General features: G+C 56.7%; 1 protein-coding gene across 5 annotated transcripts in view; it reads right to left on the reverse strand.

Moving 5' to 3' along the window:
- LOC131672481 (ETS-like protein pointed) overlaps nt 1-17,391 on the reverse strand; it is a 50,518-nt gene that overhangs the window by 9,990 nt on the left and 23,137 nt on the right. For all 5 annotated transcript variants that reach the window (XM_058949730.1, XM_058949729.1, XM_058949728.1 and 2 more), the window contains exons 4-6: nt 6,421-6,537; nt 5,423-5,626; nt 3,691-4,026 (exon numbers count right to left, since the gene is read on the reverse strand). In XM_058949730.1, the coding sequence (XP_058805713.1) occupies nt 3,691-4,026; nt 5,423-5,626; nt 6,421-6,537 (657 nt within the window). The remainder of the gene's footprint in view (nt 1-3,690; nt 4,027-5,422; nt 5,627-6,420; nt 6,538-17,391) is intronic.

Here is a 17,391-nt window from a genome sequence, read left to right on the forward strand (position 1 = left end):
GCCCGAGCATCCGGTAGCCTTGATTCTCTGTCTTTCCCTCTCTCTCGGTCGATTCTCTTTTCTCTGTTTTTTTCCCAGTAAATACGTTGATAGTAAACTCTGCGTACGTATAATAAATATCGGTGGATCCCCTACGCACGAAACATCTGCGATGAAAAATCACGATGCGCGCGGCTTGGAAACTGGAGAGCCCAGCGGAAACAACAATTTTTCGGCTCTGCCAACGATAGGATGGAAAAAAAAACGAAGAAGAAATACGTATCCAAGAGCATAAGGTGGTCGACGTCGCCCACGCGCCTCACTGGGCCTAGCCTATTTTCGAGAGGGGCCTGTGTGTATAAGCGACTGAAGATCGAACGAGAGGGGAGAGCGAGAGAGAGAGAGAGAGAGCGCTACGACGACCGGATGCCGGAGGGTTGCCGCACGTGACACCGAAGAGGCCGGAAACGCTGTCTCTCTCTCTCTCTCTCTCCTCCCCCCTCTCTCTCTCGCACTCGCTTTCTTTCTTTTACTCCTTACGCGAACGCTCTCATGAGAGGCTATGCTCACGCAAATTTTCGTCGTCGCAAACAATGGGCGGTCCTACGTGTCGCGTACCTTTGAGCATGGTTAAATCAGCGCTGCTGCTGACGTACCTTCGCCAACAGCGTGCGTGAGTTGCCGCCGTGCCAGTAAAACCAGTGGCGCGCGGGGCAACATTGCCCCCAGCGGTGGCTCTTCTCCTCGCGATTCCTTTTGTTTTTTTTTTCGCTCGAATTTCACGCGAATTTCAATGCTCGAGGATGTATCGGCACGTAACCTTTGGCGCGTCGATCGCGCATGAATTATGTAAGGCTCGATCCGATATTTCTCGGCACATCCTCGAAAAAAAAAAATAATAATAATAAAATTGTATTCCTCCCTCGCGGCGCCACGTCGCCGCGGCACACACCATACAAAAGGCCTCGCTCGCGCGAAGCACCACGCGTGGAATACGAATGGGCCCTCGCGTAAGAAACCAAATGAGACGAAGGAGTAGACGAAGGAGAAGGGAGAAAAAAAAGACCATCGAGCGCTGCGCACACAGAGAAGGAACAAAGCGAGAGAAAGGGGTGCGCCTTTTTGAGTCGCGCGTTGCGTTGTTGCGAGTTGCAGCAGTGACACACAAAGGTGTCGATATGAATGAAGCGTGCAGCCTGCCGAGATTCAAGGTCGCCGATTCATTCGCTCGCTCATTCACTGGCGCAGCGCCTATAACGACCCACACGTCCGTCAATGGGCACTGATAAGTGGAAATCTTATACCCTCGCGGGCTCTCGCGCCCGAGAGGAGGAAAGGAGCGGAACACGTGTGGCGCGCGCCGGAGCGGAGGAAGGAAGAGATAGTCGCAGGCAGGGAGGAGGAGACATGCAATACTCTCTCTCTTTCTCTCTCGAGCGCGAGCGCACACCCACGAAAAATACATAATACGAAGCGATCGGGAGCCGCGTCGGGAGCCGCGTCGGGAGCCGCGTCGTTACGAGGCAGGAGAGAAAGAGAGAGTGGAGAGGTCGTTAAGGGGAGCCAGGCATCGAAAGCTCTCGCGTTACAACCGGAAGCTAAAGGGGGTGGGGACGAGCTGCTCCTCCCCCCGGACAATTCAGGCAGCGAGTGCGGCCATCCCCTCGGGCGCGCGGGGAAGAAAACCTCCTTCCAAGATGCTCCGCTCGCGCCTATTGTGCTGTCGCGAGAGGGGACCAGATGCCACTCTCTCGCGAATCCAATCGCTCCTGGCGCCCGGCACAGAGCCGGCCAGCCGGCTGCGATCAACATGCAAGTACCCACTCGTGCGCGCCCGTGGCCCGTCAGCGATGCCTTTTTCGGGCTTGACCTTGTCCAGCGGCGTCGCGTACGTTGACTGTGTGCCCGACGATTATGATCGTTAATATCGTCGTCACGAGGCGAAAGGCGAATAGCGAACCAAGTCTCGCGAGCAAATTGACGTCGACGACCGCGCGCGCGCGCTCATTATTCTTGATTAAGAGCTGACTCAACAAAGCTCGTTATGTATTTCGTTACAATGGCCGGCTCGCACGCCGCGCGCGAAAGCTACGTGTACGCGCGTACGTGAGGATAATCGGGCGCGCGCCGAATTCGCTTTCTCGTCGTCGGCCCTGAAATCACGACCCGGCGATGTGGGCGACGTCGCCCCGCACGTGCGCGGCCCGAGCCGATGCGGGCCTCGCGCCGCCGAGCGCGCTGGCTTTCCCTCGTGGCGTCCAGCGCTGACGTAAGGCCAATCATCGGTGGCGAGCGCGAGGCCGGAGGTGCGCCCCATTGTTCCGCGCGCGCCGATGGCGATCCAGGAGGAACGGCTCTCCGACGGCGCGGGCGGCAGTCCTCGCCGCCGTCGCGGTTCGGAGAATCGATCGATAATCGCCGACGACAGCGCGAGCTCGTCGGCGCGCCGTTCGATTAGATTGCAGTGGGCAGCCGATTGGCGGCGGCCCGTACTGCGCACGGGCCATTTGCATGCGCGCACATTAAAATTCATCGTGTCCCCGCGGCGGCGCGTATTAATACTCGTTGCGAGCGCACTGCGGGCCTCGCCGCTCCAATCCGTGCCTTCGTTGATTGTTCTTGTAAATGCTCGACGAGCAGTGCGTATAATTGCGCTCGATTTGTTCTATTGGTCGCAAGTACCGCCGCGCGAAACTGGCTGGCGGCTGGCGGCTGGCGGCTGGCGGCTGGCGGCTGGCACTAGTCGCCGGCTCGATAAGTCGAATTAGGATTTGATCGCTGTGGGAATCGCGCGTCCACGCGTCCGCGCAGCGCTATTTCAACAACAAAATATGGCTCAGCAGTCCGCGCTCCGCGAGCAGTAGTGCAACGAGTGCAACAGCCCCCCTCGCTAATGAATCATTCATGCACGCAAGAACAGAGATCTATCGCATACGATAAGCGGCATTAAAAAAGAAAAACAAAGAAAAGAAAGTAAAACGAGAGAGAGGTTCGGTCATCGATTGGGTTCCCTTCTGAATAATTAATTGAAATTCCGGAATGGCCGCGCGCGCCAGTCGAATTGTATTCTCGTGAAAACCGAAACTTACGAGCGGCCGATAATGAGCGGGCTGAGCGGCTAACGTTAACGCAACTCTGGCGTTGCCTGCTCGCGCGCTTCAAAGAGATATATGCCCGCGCGCTGCGAGTATGGAGTCGCAACGCGAGGCGACGCGCGGCGCTGCACTTCGCTCACGGAATAGATGCTATCGAGAACGAGAGTCTCTCTTGCGCTTGACGTAACAATGAGAAACCACCGCCGCACAACCTGCAGTCAGAGGCGGCTTTCGTTTGCATTACAATCGGGGAAACACGGACTGCAGTTTTGTCACGAAATGCCCCCTCCCCTGGTTGCCTCGTCCTTCGCCGCCACTCTCTTTCGTTCATCCTGTACCGCCAAGCACAACTTTTATCGATATTTTTGATGTTCCGAAAGAGCAGCCTTGCAGCGGGTCGAATGTTTTGGGTGAAAATTCTCGATGGAGTAATCGTGGCAATTGCGCCATCGTTTTTTTCCTTTTACGACGGCATGTGTTAAAATTATGAACATTACTTGTGCCCATTGTGAAATGATTTATATGGCCACAATAAAAATTACAATAGTTGAGCGGGCGAAATAATGATGGTCGTTGCGCAATGGAGCTAGGTGACGTCGACGCGAGTGCGGCTTACCTTCGTTGTGATAGGGTCTCGGCGGCAAAGACACAGCGACGGGCGACGGAGTGGCGATAGGGCCGGGGGGCGGCTGATTGGTGGCCGAGGGCGAGCTGCTGGAGCTCGTGGCTGGACTCTTGCCCTGGCTGCTGTCGGGCACGGTGGCCACGGCACTGGAGGACGACGCGCTGCTGCCGCCGCCGCCGCCGCCGCCGCCGCCGCCGCCGCCGCTCGTGCCCGCCGCAGCCGCGTTCGCCTGGTTGTAACCCAGGAACTCTCCCAAGTCCGGCATGCACACGCTCTCGTACAGGTTCGCCGGCATGTTCTCCAGCGACGCCTTTTCGGCGTCCACCTCTGTAAGACAAGAGCGAGCCTTGCGTGAAATTCAGACCGAGACGCGACCGACTGGTCCAAGCCGTACGATTGGGTCTCCACGGGACGTCGATAGGAAAAAGAAAGCGAAGCAAGGCGAGCGAGCGGAAGAGGTACAGCGCGATATCTGCGCTGAAAAGTGGCGCGCGTGCGTACGCTCGCTCGGTCTTAATTTTTATCAGCGCGTAGCAGCAGCAGCAGCAGCAGCAGCAGCAGCAGCAGCCGCAAGCTGACGAATCCATCGCTCGAGATAAGAGCCGTTTCGCGTGTGGTGCAGCGTCGCTGTGAACAACAAAGAGATCCAAATCTGCACGTACACGCGCGTAACGGCAATCGGAGGCGAGGCCGTGCCGAGGAATCGGACGGGCGTCCTCTGGCGCGTGCAACAGAGATCCGTGGGCGCCCGCTTCGTTTTCCCGCTTTTCAGCCGGTCGGCCCTTTGCGCAAACTCGGCGCAGCCTGAAAAATCGCTGGTGGAGAATGGAAAGCACAGTTACGCGCGCGTGTCGCCGGCGCCGCCGTCGCCGCTCGTGCAGCGCTCCGATCAATTGAGCTGTCAAATATTCCGTGAACAGAGGCTGAAAGAGCGCAGCATATACTCGTGTCAACAGGGAAATGAGGGACGAGGAGAAAAAGGGCCATAAGTTTGCGTAAGTGCGCGCTTCCGGACGACTGATTTGTATGGGCTCCTTTGGGGGCTCATTGTGTGCGATCATCGCTACTACCTGTTGCGATTTTTACGGAAATCTGATCTATTTTCAGCGAGTCACATCACCTCAGCGGGTCGCTCTTCTTCTTTTTCCGCTGCTTTCCTCTCTGCCCCTCTCTCTCTCTCTCTCTTTCTCTTTGCCTCGGGCACGAGCTTCCTCTCTTACGCCAATACTGGCTCTTTTTTCCTCGTCTTCTTCTCGTTTCACTTGTTCCGCGACTCGAGCTCGCTGATACGGAAACGCTAAACGGTTCTCATTTTTTTTCTCTCGCTCCTTCTTGCACGCTCGAAACGAGATTCTACTTTTAGAAGCGATTTGCATAGCGGCCTATATAGCCGTGTTTAGCCTGTCTTTGTTACGATTTTCTTTGTTTGGATGGTAAACGTACGTTGAGTGTGTCTCGCGGGCGCGCGAGCGCGACGTCGATGTGCCGCGGTCCTTGGAAAATGCTCGAAAAGCCGTGGCCGCGCTGTACGCGCCGAGGCAATTTCGATGAAAACTCGCCAGTTCCGAGCGAGCATAACTCGTAGCGTGACGCGCGGTTTCTTTTTCATTTGTTTTAATGTTCGCCTCCGTGCGCCGCTGTGTAATTGTATTGTTGCGCGCGCGCGTCGGCGATTATTCGAGTTATATATGTTAGGCGACAGTTTCGACAATTATCCTCTTACCCTTTTGAAGAATCTCGAGATGCTCCCAGAGAATGTCGCCCATGAAGACCGGTGCCCTGGCGAGGAACGACTCCTTGCCCATGGCGCAGATCTGCTTGCCGCTCATGTGCTGCCAAGGCTGCATGGCCACCCCCTCGAGCGAGAACTCGCGGATGGCCCATTGCAGCCAGTTTGCTACCGCCGATTCCGACCACTGTCGGGGATCTGCAAAAGCATCATCGTTCTTATCGCAGTTAGTTGAAATCGTGCAACGATCATTGGCTACGCTAACGAGCACTCGAGTGTGTGCCGAAAAATGAGAAGGAGAGCGGAGAGAGAGAGAGAGAGAGAGAGAGAAGAGGAAAGACACGAGTGAAGGTCGAGGCGAGGTAAAAAGCAAACAGCCCATCCGAGCGAGCCGAGGCGCGAATGCACGTACGCGTAGGCTGCTCTTCTAATGGCGCGGAAACGATGATGATCAAAGCTTCGCCGCCGATATTTGGTCGCCCTGTTTGCCAAGGCTTGATTCTTGTTGGCTCTCTGCCAACAGAGGCTTTTGTCCGGGCCTCCTTTTCTCCTGTTTGCCCCGGGCCCCGGTCCGCGCGCCGCCACGCGGGCAGGTACGAGAGATAAACAATCTGGTGCACTTGTCGCGTCGCGGCTCGGTCGCATGCCGTCTAATCGGTAGGCATCGCGCGAGGGACCGAGCGAGAGAGCCGATCGGCCTATACTTCCGGTATGCGCATTCAGAGCCACGCGGCTGTGACGATACTTCCGCTTGGCTTGCTCGCGGATCTCCGCGCTGTTCCCGCGCGCCGTTGACCTCCGCGTGAACTTTGGCTGCGCGCCGCGGACATTCCTGGAGGCGTTTGACGAGCGAGGACCGGGGCGGCGAGCGCGCGCTCAGAGAGGAGGGCGAGGGGGGAGGGAGGCCAAGTGAAAAGGCGCGGGAGGAGAGCAATTGTAATGGCCCGCGGCGGCTGCCGCTTTTATGCGCGAGCTGCATTGTCCGCACTGACCTTTGGTTATGTTGAGGCGAATCTGCTCCTTTTCCCACGATGCGAAGGAGGCCTTCAAGGCCTCGGTCATCTTCTTGTTGGTCCCGGGCGTGAGCGGCGGCACTTGCGTCGGGACATCTACAACAGAGCCAAGAGGCGTCGCCATTAGCATACTCTCGCACGGGCCACTCGCGTTGCCTTCCGCGGCGAGCGGCGACGGAGGCTCGCCGGGCCTCCGAGGCGTACGCAGAACCGATCGGGAGGCGAGCGCGCGCGAGTATATCGGCTCGTGTAATCCACGGCCTGGGCTAGGTCTCATCGCGCGAGCAGGTCTTTGTCCCGCTGGGCACTTTGGACGCGCGAGCGGCGACGAAGCGCGACCGGCGAGCGGCCGAGCCAGCCAGCCAGCGAGCGAGCGAGCGAGCGAGCGCAAGGTTCAAGGGGTTGCAAGGTGCGTACGAGCGCGCCGCGCGCGTGTGTGAGAAGCCGGCTTAATGGCGATTCTCACACGGCGCTCGCTTCGGACAGCATAGCAGGCACGTCAGGTGCAGGGGCGGCTGCCATATATAATGCGCCTAGCAGCAGTAGCAGCTCTCTCGCGCTGGCTGTCCCCCCACACACGCGCACGCGGGCACGAGCTCGCCGACTCTCTATAGCGCGCTCGGCGATAGCATCGCGCAAATAGGAGAGAGAGAGAGAGAGAGAGAGAGAGAGAGAGAGAGAACGATCGCAGGTGCATCGCGTGCGCAAGTGGCTCGGAGCAGCTCTCCTCGTCATGCCTCGGTACGCCTCCGCGCGAGCGTCCAGAGCTGTGTCAACCGACCTTGCCGCCTTCATCCCTCTCGCCGAGCATCGGAGAGGAAGACAGCCGAGCGCTCTAATTGCCGCTTAATTCGGGCCAAGCCCGATCAATATTCCGCGTGCAGCTAAGAATAACGTCGCGCTCGACATTTCCATTGAATGTAAATGTCGGACGAGCGTATATAACAGCCTATTACCAACTTCCAAACCCAACAATGACCAACTCTCGTGCGCGCACTGATACGAGTACGTGGCTTATCGTCTCGCTCGTCGCTCGCAGCTCGACATCGTGCTTAATTATCGCTCGTTTGATAAATCGTCCAGAGAACAAAGCCCCGGGACTCGACATTATTGGCCAATTTAACGTCTCGTGGTGGCGCTGCTGGTGCCGCTGGGCATCAGCGGCGCGTGTGAGAAACCGGCGAAATTTGAATAGAAAAACAATGGAGGCTTCGACGAGAGCCTTGGGAAAAACGTACAAAGAACGCGAAAAAAACGGAGAAAAATAAAAGTCGCCTCTCCTTTTGCGCCGGGCGTTTTCAACGGCGAGGCCGAGCAGACGACGCGGAGTCGCGGTCAGTTGGGAAATTGGGCTTGCGTCTCGAACGCGCAGCGACGACGAGTGCATCGACGAGAGCCGTCGATCGGCCGGCCGCGCCAGTCCAACAGCATACCGCCGACCGATGCAAATGGTCGTGCAAGCGGCGCAGGGGTCAGACGGCCAGCGCGCGATACCTAACCCGCGCCGCGCATAAATTTCCATCGGCGATCGCCGGCGATCGCCGGCGATCGGCGGGCGCTGCCGACGAAAACGGCTCGCCGAGGAAAATTACGGGCGTGTCGTGCAAGCGCTCTGCGCGCGATACGTTTACGAGGGGGGCGTCGCGGGCCCGCTCAACGGACTACGCCGTCGAAGCGCACGTGCGCGAGCGGCGCAACGAGTCGTTGAAAATAGAGCCTTCGCGCCGGTGCCCGCTGCTCGCTCCTCGCTGCTCGGGCAGGCGCGATATTCATGGAGGCCTGTAGGGATCCGCCGACGGCCTGTCCCGAGCGCTAATCAACGCGAGCGTTGCACGTGCGTGGGCAACAAAGCGCACCCCTTTCGCCTCGATCGGTCGTGTACCTGTTGCGGCGCTGTCATTGCACCTGTTGAGCGCTGCCCATTTCGGAGCATTAATCGCGACGATTGATCGCTCGCGACAACCCGTAATTTCGAGCCTTCGGACTGTTCGCCGGTACGCGCGGCTATACTTCACACCTACGTTCCAGAGGTGGGCGACCGACCGAGCGACTTGCCGTAATTGCGGTCAGTCGGATTATTAAAACGCGCTCCCGCGGCATTACATTCGGCATATGGAAGGCGTCGCCAGTCCAACGTACTACGCGAAGGGACAGAGTTGGCGTACGCGCACGCGCTGCACCTGTCGGCCGACTTGGTTTGCTGCCCTCTTCCATTCCCGCTGTGTACGCGAGGCGCGCGATGCGCGAGCAAACCGCGGCGGCGCGAGGGATTTGTTTTGATAAAGGCGCGCGGCGTTTTTTGGCCTTGCGCGCAAGTTTTCCAGCAATTGGCGCGCTTAATTCGCCTCAATCTTTTTAATGACGCACAATTTTCGCCTGACGCGGCTCTCGCCTCTTTGTCTCGCGCGCGAATAAAACGCGGTCGAGCGCAGAGGCAGGAGCAGCACGAGGAATGCGCGCGCCAAAGCAGCCAAAAGAGCGAAGAAAAAAAATGTTAATACTGCGCGTTTGGACGAGTAGGCACTAACGAAGCGCTCGAGCTCGCGGGCTCGTCCGCGCGCCGAGTTTCGACCGAACGCGACGCGCGTTCCTCGTTTTTTTTCTTTCCTCGTACACGTCGCGGCGCAGATAGCTACGCGTCGCGCGAGCATGCGAACGGTGGCGGTATAGCTTTTATCGCAGATCGACGCCGCGATGCACATACTAAGCGCGCAAATCGAGGGGAAAGAACGCCGCCTCAAGGATTGCGAGGTGCGTTGACTTCTATGGGCAGAAAGTATGGCGGCCAGTGAATTTATAATTGAGATGTTACGTTGTTAAGTCGGCGATTTACGCGACCGAGAAGAAAAGCTTTGAAGAACCGTGAACGAGCGAGAGAGAGAGAGAGAGAGAGAGAGAGAGAGAGAGAGAGAGAGAGAGAAGGGGAGCGAGGAAAGTACGTCGCGGGGCAACGTTATCGGGGTATAAAAACACAAAGCCGCAGAGGCTGGCTTTTGCTCGATATCAGCATGAAACACGCGTTCTCCAAAAGGCACTACTGATAACCCGGCGAACCGTTGAATCTCGCGGCAACAGCGGAAGTTCAGAGAAATGTCTCTGCCTCTGCCTCGCAGAGCGAATAGGCGTACTTTTCGCCTCCTCCTCGTTCCTGGAATCGAGTGACTGGCCAGCAGCAGCAGCAGCAACAGCAACAGCGGCGGCGGCGGCAGATGCATTCTTCTCCGCACGCACCATTGTACTCGTACAAGTGGCGCTGTTAAGCGGATAACGACGCGATACAAAGATTTCGGCCGAACCGACACTTTTATCGTACGTAACGAGTGGACAATCGTCTCTTTTTAACCGCACGAGCTGCGGCTCGAAGACGGGCTCCCCTCGACGTTTTCGGGATAGCAGCGCCGGCTCTGCTCTCATTGTCGCAACGCGGGTGCCGCGTGCGGGCGAGCTGGAAAGTTTCTTTTATCCTTGCATTACGGGCGCGTACGTAAATTGAGGACTATTATTGGTTGATTGCGCTCCGACTGGTCGTCGCTTGATGGTCTGTGAGCGGCGCGCGCGCAATAACGGGCGACCAGTCCGACGGGCGATACATCGGCGATCGCCGTCCGCGCAAAAAGTCGCGACGAGAAGCTGGGCACTCGCGATATGAGTCGGAAGCGCTGGCCAGGCGGAGAGTGCGCGATCGTCCGCCAGATGTCAGCGGGCCCGGCGGCCCGAGCGACCGCGCGCGAACACACCTGCGCGCAAAAAACAACAGCGATGCCCCTACCTCCACTATTCGACTATTTATGAGCTTATTATAGCTTCGGGACGAGTTTTTTGCGGCCGTTCGCGGGAATTACCAATGGTGGGCCTCGGCCTGGCGAAGGGCTTCATGGCCTTGGCTTGAAAGCCCATGTGGTGATATTGGTAGTGGGCTCCGTCGCCCAGATCCACGTACATGAGTGACGGCGAGGGGGTAGTCCGCGGTCGGCTGGCGCTCATGCATCAATCGCGCGCGCCGTGCGTCAGCGCCTGTGACGGGCTTTGTTGCGCTAGGCCGCGCGAGCCGCTGGGCCGCGCCTCGCGCTCGAAGCAGACGGCGGCCGGGCGCGCCAGCGGCGGCGCATTTCCATCGACGAACGCGCACCAGCACACCACGCACTTGCACTTGGTACCTGGTGCCTACTGTCACTCGGCGAAGCACGCGCGCGTCGCAGGCGGCTCGCGGAGAGGCCCGCAGGTGAGTGCGAGAGAGACAGAAGCACACGCGCCGCTCGCGCGCGCGGGGCCGAGCCGAGCGGTTCAGCGCGGGTCGAGGAGGGGAGACTGCCGAGAGAGAGAATGGATGGACGGAGAGAGAAAGAGAGAGAGACGAGATAAGGAGAGCGGTTTCTGCTTATGTGAATGAACGAGCCGAGACGTGACGTTGCGCACCCAAAGTTTGTAAGTAGAGAGTTGGAGAGTCGAAGGCGCGTGTGTGCTAACGATGCGCGCTCTATTGCGAAACTAGTCGCGCCGCCGACTCGAGTATAGGTGTATATCGCACTCAAGTTACGGCTGACTTGCGCCCGGGGCCTCATTACCCACTCGTCGAGTCTGTCCGACCGTCCGTCTCTCTCTCTCTCTCTCTCTCTCTCCCTCTCTCGTAGGATCGCCGCCGATGCTCGAGAAGGGAGAAGCGGCCGAATGAAATAAAGAGCGCCAATTCTTTCGTGAACGAGCGTTGTGTAGCTTGTAGGCGGCACAAACCAAATTGATTCTCTTACAAATTTCACATCGGTTCCCTCATCGTCCGTAAGCCTGCAATTTACACGATAAAACCGGCCGGTAGCAACGCCAGCGAGCAGTACGGAGGAGGACAAAGCAGCACGCGCAGGATCAAGACAAGCAGGCGCACGCAGGTATAATAAGCCACAGGTGGTATCGGCTGTGAGAGAGAGAGAGAGAGAGAGAGAGAGAGAGAGGCGCCCGAGGCCGAGCAGGTTTTTGCCGACTAGGAAACACGTGAGCTTTCGTTTTGCTCTTGCAGCAGTAGCAGCAGCAACAGCAGCATCAGCAGCCTCAGCAAGAGAGAGGATGTGATTCATTTGGCAGTAGATGAATGAACGTAACGCGGGGGCTAGTCTCGTTGTTTCTCTTTTTGCGCGATTTGCAAAGCAGAGCGCACGTGCAGCCGGGAGAACGTCACTTCCTCTCACGACATCCGCTCGCCTGCTTGGAACTAGACGAGCCGCTTCCGCGAGTCAGGTGAGCAGATAAGCGGCTTCAATGGATGCTGTGCCCATACCTACCTTTCTTTTTTGCGCGCCTTCTCCGTTGCGCCCGAGAGCCAGCAACGGAGCCAGAGAGAGAGAGAGAGAGAGAGAGAGAGAGAGAGGCAGAGAGAGGAGGAAGCATGAATGAACCGAGCTATACGTTACGGATGCTTGGCCGCAAGGAGTAAACAGTTTGCCAGATGAATGCTCTCTTTCTCGCTCGGGCACGCGCGTTCGCCTTTTCTTTCTTCCTCCGGCTGCGCTGCGCGCACCACTGTTTTCGCCACCGCTCGCCATTCATGAAAATTTACTTTCAATCAACTTTCTCAACGTAGCTGCTGCTTGTGCCTCTGCGTACACGAATTTACGGCCTCATTATTCATTCTTAATTGTTCAAACAGTTGCAGCGGTCGATATCAATTTACATAACGACAATCGGGATTTCTCAGAGTGAGCGAGCAGAGAGAGAGAGAGAGAGGAAAAGAAATAGAGAGGCGATCGTAAACTCGGCAAAATTCGATTGCAATCGGGCGCGCCGCGGAGGAAAGGCCAGTCCGTGCCGGCCGAGCTCATTGAGCGTGAACAGGTAATAATTCAATAAGACAGATAAACGTTGCGGGCAAAAACAGCGAAAAACCGGCGTGCGTCGATTGAGCGCGCGCGAGGCTGCGTTTCGCAAACAGAGCCCAATATAATGCTCGCGCGTACCTTGGCAGACTTTCGCGCCTCTCGCGTGTGTATATCGCGCATAAAGGAAGAATGAGTTACGCAGGGACTTCCGGCCACTGCGCGCGGCAGCGCGCCACCGTTCGAATCTCGATGCCGCTATCAGTTTAATTAATGAAACGGCCGCGAGCGAGGCACGAGCAATTGTCTGCGTCTCTCGGCAAGATCCGCGAGGCCTGATAGTTCGGCTGCCTCTGGCCGATCGATAGATCGAGTCTTTTCCTCGGGCCCGTCAACCAACGTCACAGGCCCCACGCGCGTCGCGGACGACTTCCGGCCGAGGCGTGCCGCCCTATCAGGGAAAGTCGTTCGATTCGAAGAGATGCTGTCGGTCGCTCGGCGCCAAGCGGCGCGCAGGTGAATGAAAATTACGTTTCAGCGGAAATGACAGAAGAGGAGGAAAGCTGCGTCGCTCGGCTCGCACGCCAAGGATGAAGGCAATTCGCAGGCGCGTCGCGGTTTTATGAATGGCGAGGCTTCTCTGCTCCGCGCCCCGAGCGCGCCGCCGATATTCCTTGTTTTCTCCGCTGTTTCCTTCGACCGCGCTGTCGATTTTAATCGGCCTTGCGCAATATCGTGAGAAATATCGCGCTTCCATTAATCAGCGCGCGGTGACGCCGCTGAAAAACAAGGCGACGAGCTGTTAGCGATGGCCGGCATGTGCGACGATTCGAGCGCTCCTCTGTGTGCCTATACGTACATAAGAATCGCGGCGCGTGCAAGATACGAAAAAAAAACATTTGTATGCTCTCCGGGCGATAGGCACGCCTACGCTCTCCCTCCTCTCGCCCATTGAGAGCAATATCAACCGGCCGTTTCCGCTTTTCCTCGTTCGAGCGCTCGCGCTCTCTCTCTCTCTCTCTTTCTCGGCGCAGCTGCGCGCACGTACTTCTTTATGGACTGCTAAAGGCGCCGTGCGACTAATGAGAATCTATAGGCCAACGCCGACTTAATTGAGCCGTACGCGCATTGTGATATTTAACTAATGAGCCGATCGCAACCTTTTCTTGTTGCCCGCGGAAAGAAACGATGGATCGCGCAAGCTTTTCGCAATTAGCGAGACCGGTCTCTTGTACTCGGCTACTACACGGTATTAATTAATACGTTTCGTTCGTCGACAAACGGATGCACGGTCTTTTTTCTCCTCCTTCTTTCGTCTGCGGCTGCTGCTGCTGCTGATTTTTCAAATACTGTTTTCCCTTCGCGAGCTTTCATTTGGCGTGCCTTGTCCATGTTTCGGCATGTATTCCAGAGAGCAAATAGCCAAACCTTTTTATTTTAATTAATGTTCGAAAAGCCGATATCCACCGCAGGCGCCGATTTCCTCACCCCTCGCGGCGTTTCAACGAATTAATTATATTTTTAGGTGTAATATAATTCTTGCAAAATGCATAATACATAGAAATTCACGTCTGTACATGTAATACAGCTTCTCTCAAAATAGCTAATGCTCGCTCTCTCTCCCTCTATTTTTTAGTCGCGCTGCGCCAATTAATAATTAAGGGCCGCTAGAAGATTATTCCAAGCATTAACTTAATTTCCTGCGCGAGCTCTCATCGATGCTCTCGCGCATAAGAATTTCCGATAAAACTAGCGTGAACATTTATTCCGAAGTGTCAACGACGTCTTCCTTTCGCTCCAGATCCATACGAGAGTAGCGCGTTGTGAAAATCAAGTCCATCAGGGCGAGCTGATATTCTGCGGGGGGAGGGGCTGACATCCATTATATAGACAAGCGAATAATTAATACGTTCGGTTTATCGGGCGGCTAGTTCGACCCTACGGCAGCAAATTCGTCGGCGATAGCAAGAAAACGGCCGCTCGACTGCATTGAATAGAGTTATTACGCTGGCTGCATTGAAAAATCATGGCTTTGTGAAATGTTTAATGAGCGTTAGCGTGGGCGAGTCGATGCAATCGTAAAATTTAACGGGCGCTGAGCGCAAGGGAGTTGCGGAAAATCGCGAGAGTTGCGCAAGGCAGAAGAAGAACAAGAAGAGGAATTATACTTTCTAGAACGAACGCGCCTGACCTTCTCTCTTTGTCGTCGCGCGAGTGTGTCGGGGCTTATTACCAAACGTGATATCGTCACGACGAGCGCGTGGCTGTGTCCGAGTGACGACGACGCGTCGAGCCACGATGTCGCATACGTCTCGTTCCGACGAGCGTCAAGCAAGCTAAAGACAGAAGGAAGACAAAACGCTCGTAAGCGTAATCGTGAAAATCGAAGGTGAAGAGTAGACCGACAAAGTGCTATAGATATAACGGTGCGCGCGAGCGACGAGCTCTGCGCGCGCGCTCGGGGGAATAATAACGACCTGCGCCGAGTAGTGTGTTTCATGAATGAAAAATCGGCGACCGTGGAGATTTTCCTGCGGTGCGCGTCGGTTGGAATGAAACAGAAGGAAAGAGAGAGAGAGAGAGAGAGAGAGAGAGAGAGAGAGAGAGAGAGAGAGAGAGAGAGAGAGAGAGAGAGAGAGAGAGAGAGAAAAAACACAAAAGTCAGCTCGGCGCGGTGGTGGCGTCGGCGTACGCGAAACTAGCGAGGCATGAAGCAATTTGAGAGAGCTCCCAGAAAAATATACACCTCGGCTCGCTCGCAAGCGTCTTTGTACATATCGTCGCGGCGAATCTGCTCGCGTCGGCGAGATTGAACGCGGTGGAGGCGGTTGTTTAATTGGCGGTATTTGGCAAGGGCTCCGGACAGTAATTGAGTATCGGTGCGGGAAAAAATTTGTAACGAAGATGAAGGCGGCGGGAGCTAATTCCCGTGCATTGGGTGACTCTGCATACAATTCGCAGAAGCGAGCGAGCGAAAATGATCGGCTATTAGAGTTTCGACTGAAAATCGTCCTCGCGCGTGCGCACGCCACGGGGGCAGATATACAGAGAAGAGTGAAGGTAAAATAAGAGAGCGAGGTTGGAGAGAGAGCGAGAGAGAGAGAGAAAGAGAGAAGGCGAGGTTCGCAAAGTTCTGGCTGGCTGAGCGCGCGTCCGGTCATTAACGGAGCTTATCTACATGAGCACACCTCTCTCTCTCTCGCTCGCTCAGTCGCAGCTCATCCTCGAAAAATTTCTGCGCGTTACGCAACGCGTTCTCGCGAGCGTTGCTGCTCCTGCTGCCGCGTGCAACGGCGACGATTCCCATGCGGGCTGCCCGGCGACCGAGCGCCAAAATTTATTCGTGGGCTTGGCTCGGCAGCGGCAATCTACTCTGGGAATTTCGAGCTTTTCAGCGAAACAAAAGACCTTACACACACACGCACGCTCGCACACACACACGTGCGCGTTGGAGGAGCCGAAGCGGGGTCACCGAGAGAGCGCAACAACTCTCGACTGGAAGTACGCTTCGTTGGCCAGCGAAGCCTGCGAGAGCTGTACGTTACGTACTCGTCTGGCTGCGCGCCCGCGTCATCCTCGTGATCATCCAAGCACCAGACCCACCTTCCGATTCTTCCTTCTTTTTTTTTTGACTTTTGCCTCGAAAATTCCATTACGCCGCGACACCGATCCCCACTCTATGCTCTCTCTATCTCGCCGATAGCACCCTCGCGAGCAATTTCATTTCAAAGAAGGATCGAACGGGATTATCCGGGCGCGTGATCGCCTCGGGGTGCGAGATGATAATTAAGCCCCGACGCGCAAACATACTCCGACGCAAGAGCGAGGCCTTTAATTAATGCTGGTAAGTTGGCGGTGCGGTCTTGCGGCGATTGATCGGCCTTTGTGCGAGACGGGGTGCGCGAGAGAGCGAAGGATGTGTGCGCTCGATCGGCCTTCCGGCTTCTCGCCGCGACTTAATTAGACGCGCCCGCTAGTGCACATCGAAAGTGTCTCGGCGCCTCTCTCTCTCTCTCTCGCTCTCTTCGCCGCGCTCGGTGGGCGACTACGCTGCTCCGCGCGGCGGGGCACGCCAAGCGCAAAAAGAAGGCGAAGCACCTGCATTCTCACGCACGAAGCGCGCGCGCACCTGTAACCCAGAATTTATACGCGAGGGAGAGAGAGAGAGAGAGAGCGAGAAACAACAACAGTCACGCACGCACGGTGTCCGCGCCTTCGTCGCGTCGCGCAGTCGTCGTTTCCATTTTTCTCTTTTTAGCCGCCACCGCGCGGCCGCAATTACTGAATCGCTTAGATGAGTAAATGCCGCGGCCAAATTGGACGTGGGCCGACAGACGCTTTACGCGCGCGTCTACGCGCGAGGGGGAGAGAGCAACTTGACCGTTTTTTATTTCTTTCGAGTTGGCCGTGCAGCCCGACGACTGCGCACTGAGCTTCCTTGCCTCTGACTTGCCTCTGTCTTTCTTCGAGCCCTTCGTAATGCGTTTCTGCAAAGTGCTATGCGCCCGTTCACATTGTAGCGGGCATTGTCGGGAAAACTGTTTACACGCTGGCAGCAGTAGCCCGTGTAATGGCTCATAGGAAAAGCCAGCGTGCGCGCATCGAATGCCGAGCGGCGCTCGCGTTATTGTGGCATCGACGAAACCACAATAAATATGTAAAGGCGAGTGACTGTGCCGCGGTCGGACAAAAGAAAGGTGAAAATAAAAGGAAAAGAGCGGCCTCGAGCTCCCCCGTAAACGAATCGGGCAATTACGCCAGGCAGCGAGTCCCTCGCCGCTCGCGTATGCTAATATTTCCGAGCTGGTGCGCCCGGCTAGGCGTAGGGACTCGCACGCTGTGTAAATTAGGCGGCTGTGACGTCATGCCAAGCGCTCGCGTCACGCCTCGCCGGATTTTCCCGGCAACACGCGCCGAGCTCTGAACTTGACGACTCGCGCGACCATTGGTCCGCGAGATGGCCGGCTGAGACGCGCAACCGCCGAGATCTCGCGACCGTATCGGCGCGTGACGAAAATCCTGGCGGGCAGTCTGGTGCGCTCGCGAGAGCATCGCGAGAGCATCGCCAGAGCATCGCGAGAGAGAGAGAGAAAAGTCGCGAAAAAGGCGTGGTGTGCAGAGGTCAGCGATTGGACAGGCCATTCAA

This window comes from Phymastichus coffea, unplaced genomic scaffold, assembly GCF_024137745.1.
Source record: "Phymastichus coffea isolate CEN01 unplaced genomic scaffold, Cenicafe_Pcof_1.1 PCOF00151, whole genome shotgun sequence".
Lineage (NCBI taxonomy): Eukaryota > Metazoa > Arthropoda > Insecta > Hymenoptera > Eulophidae > Phymastichus > Phymastichus coffea.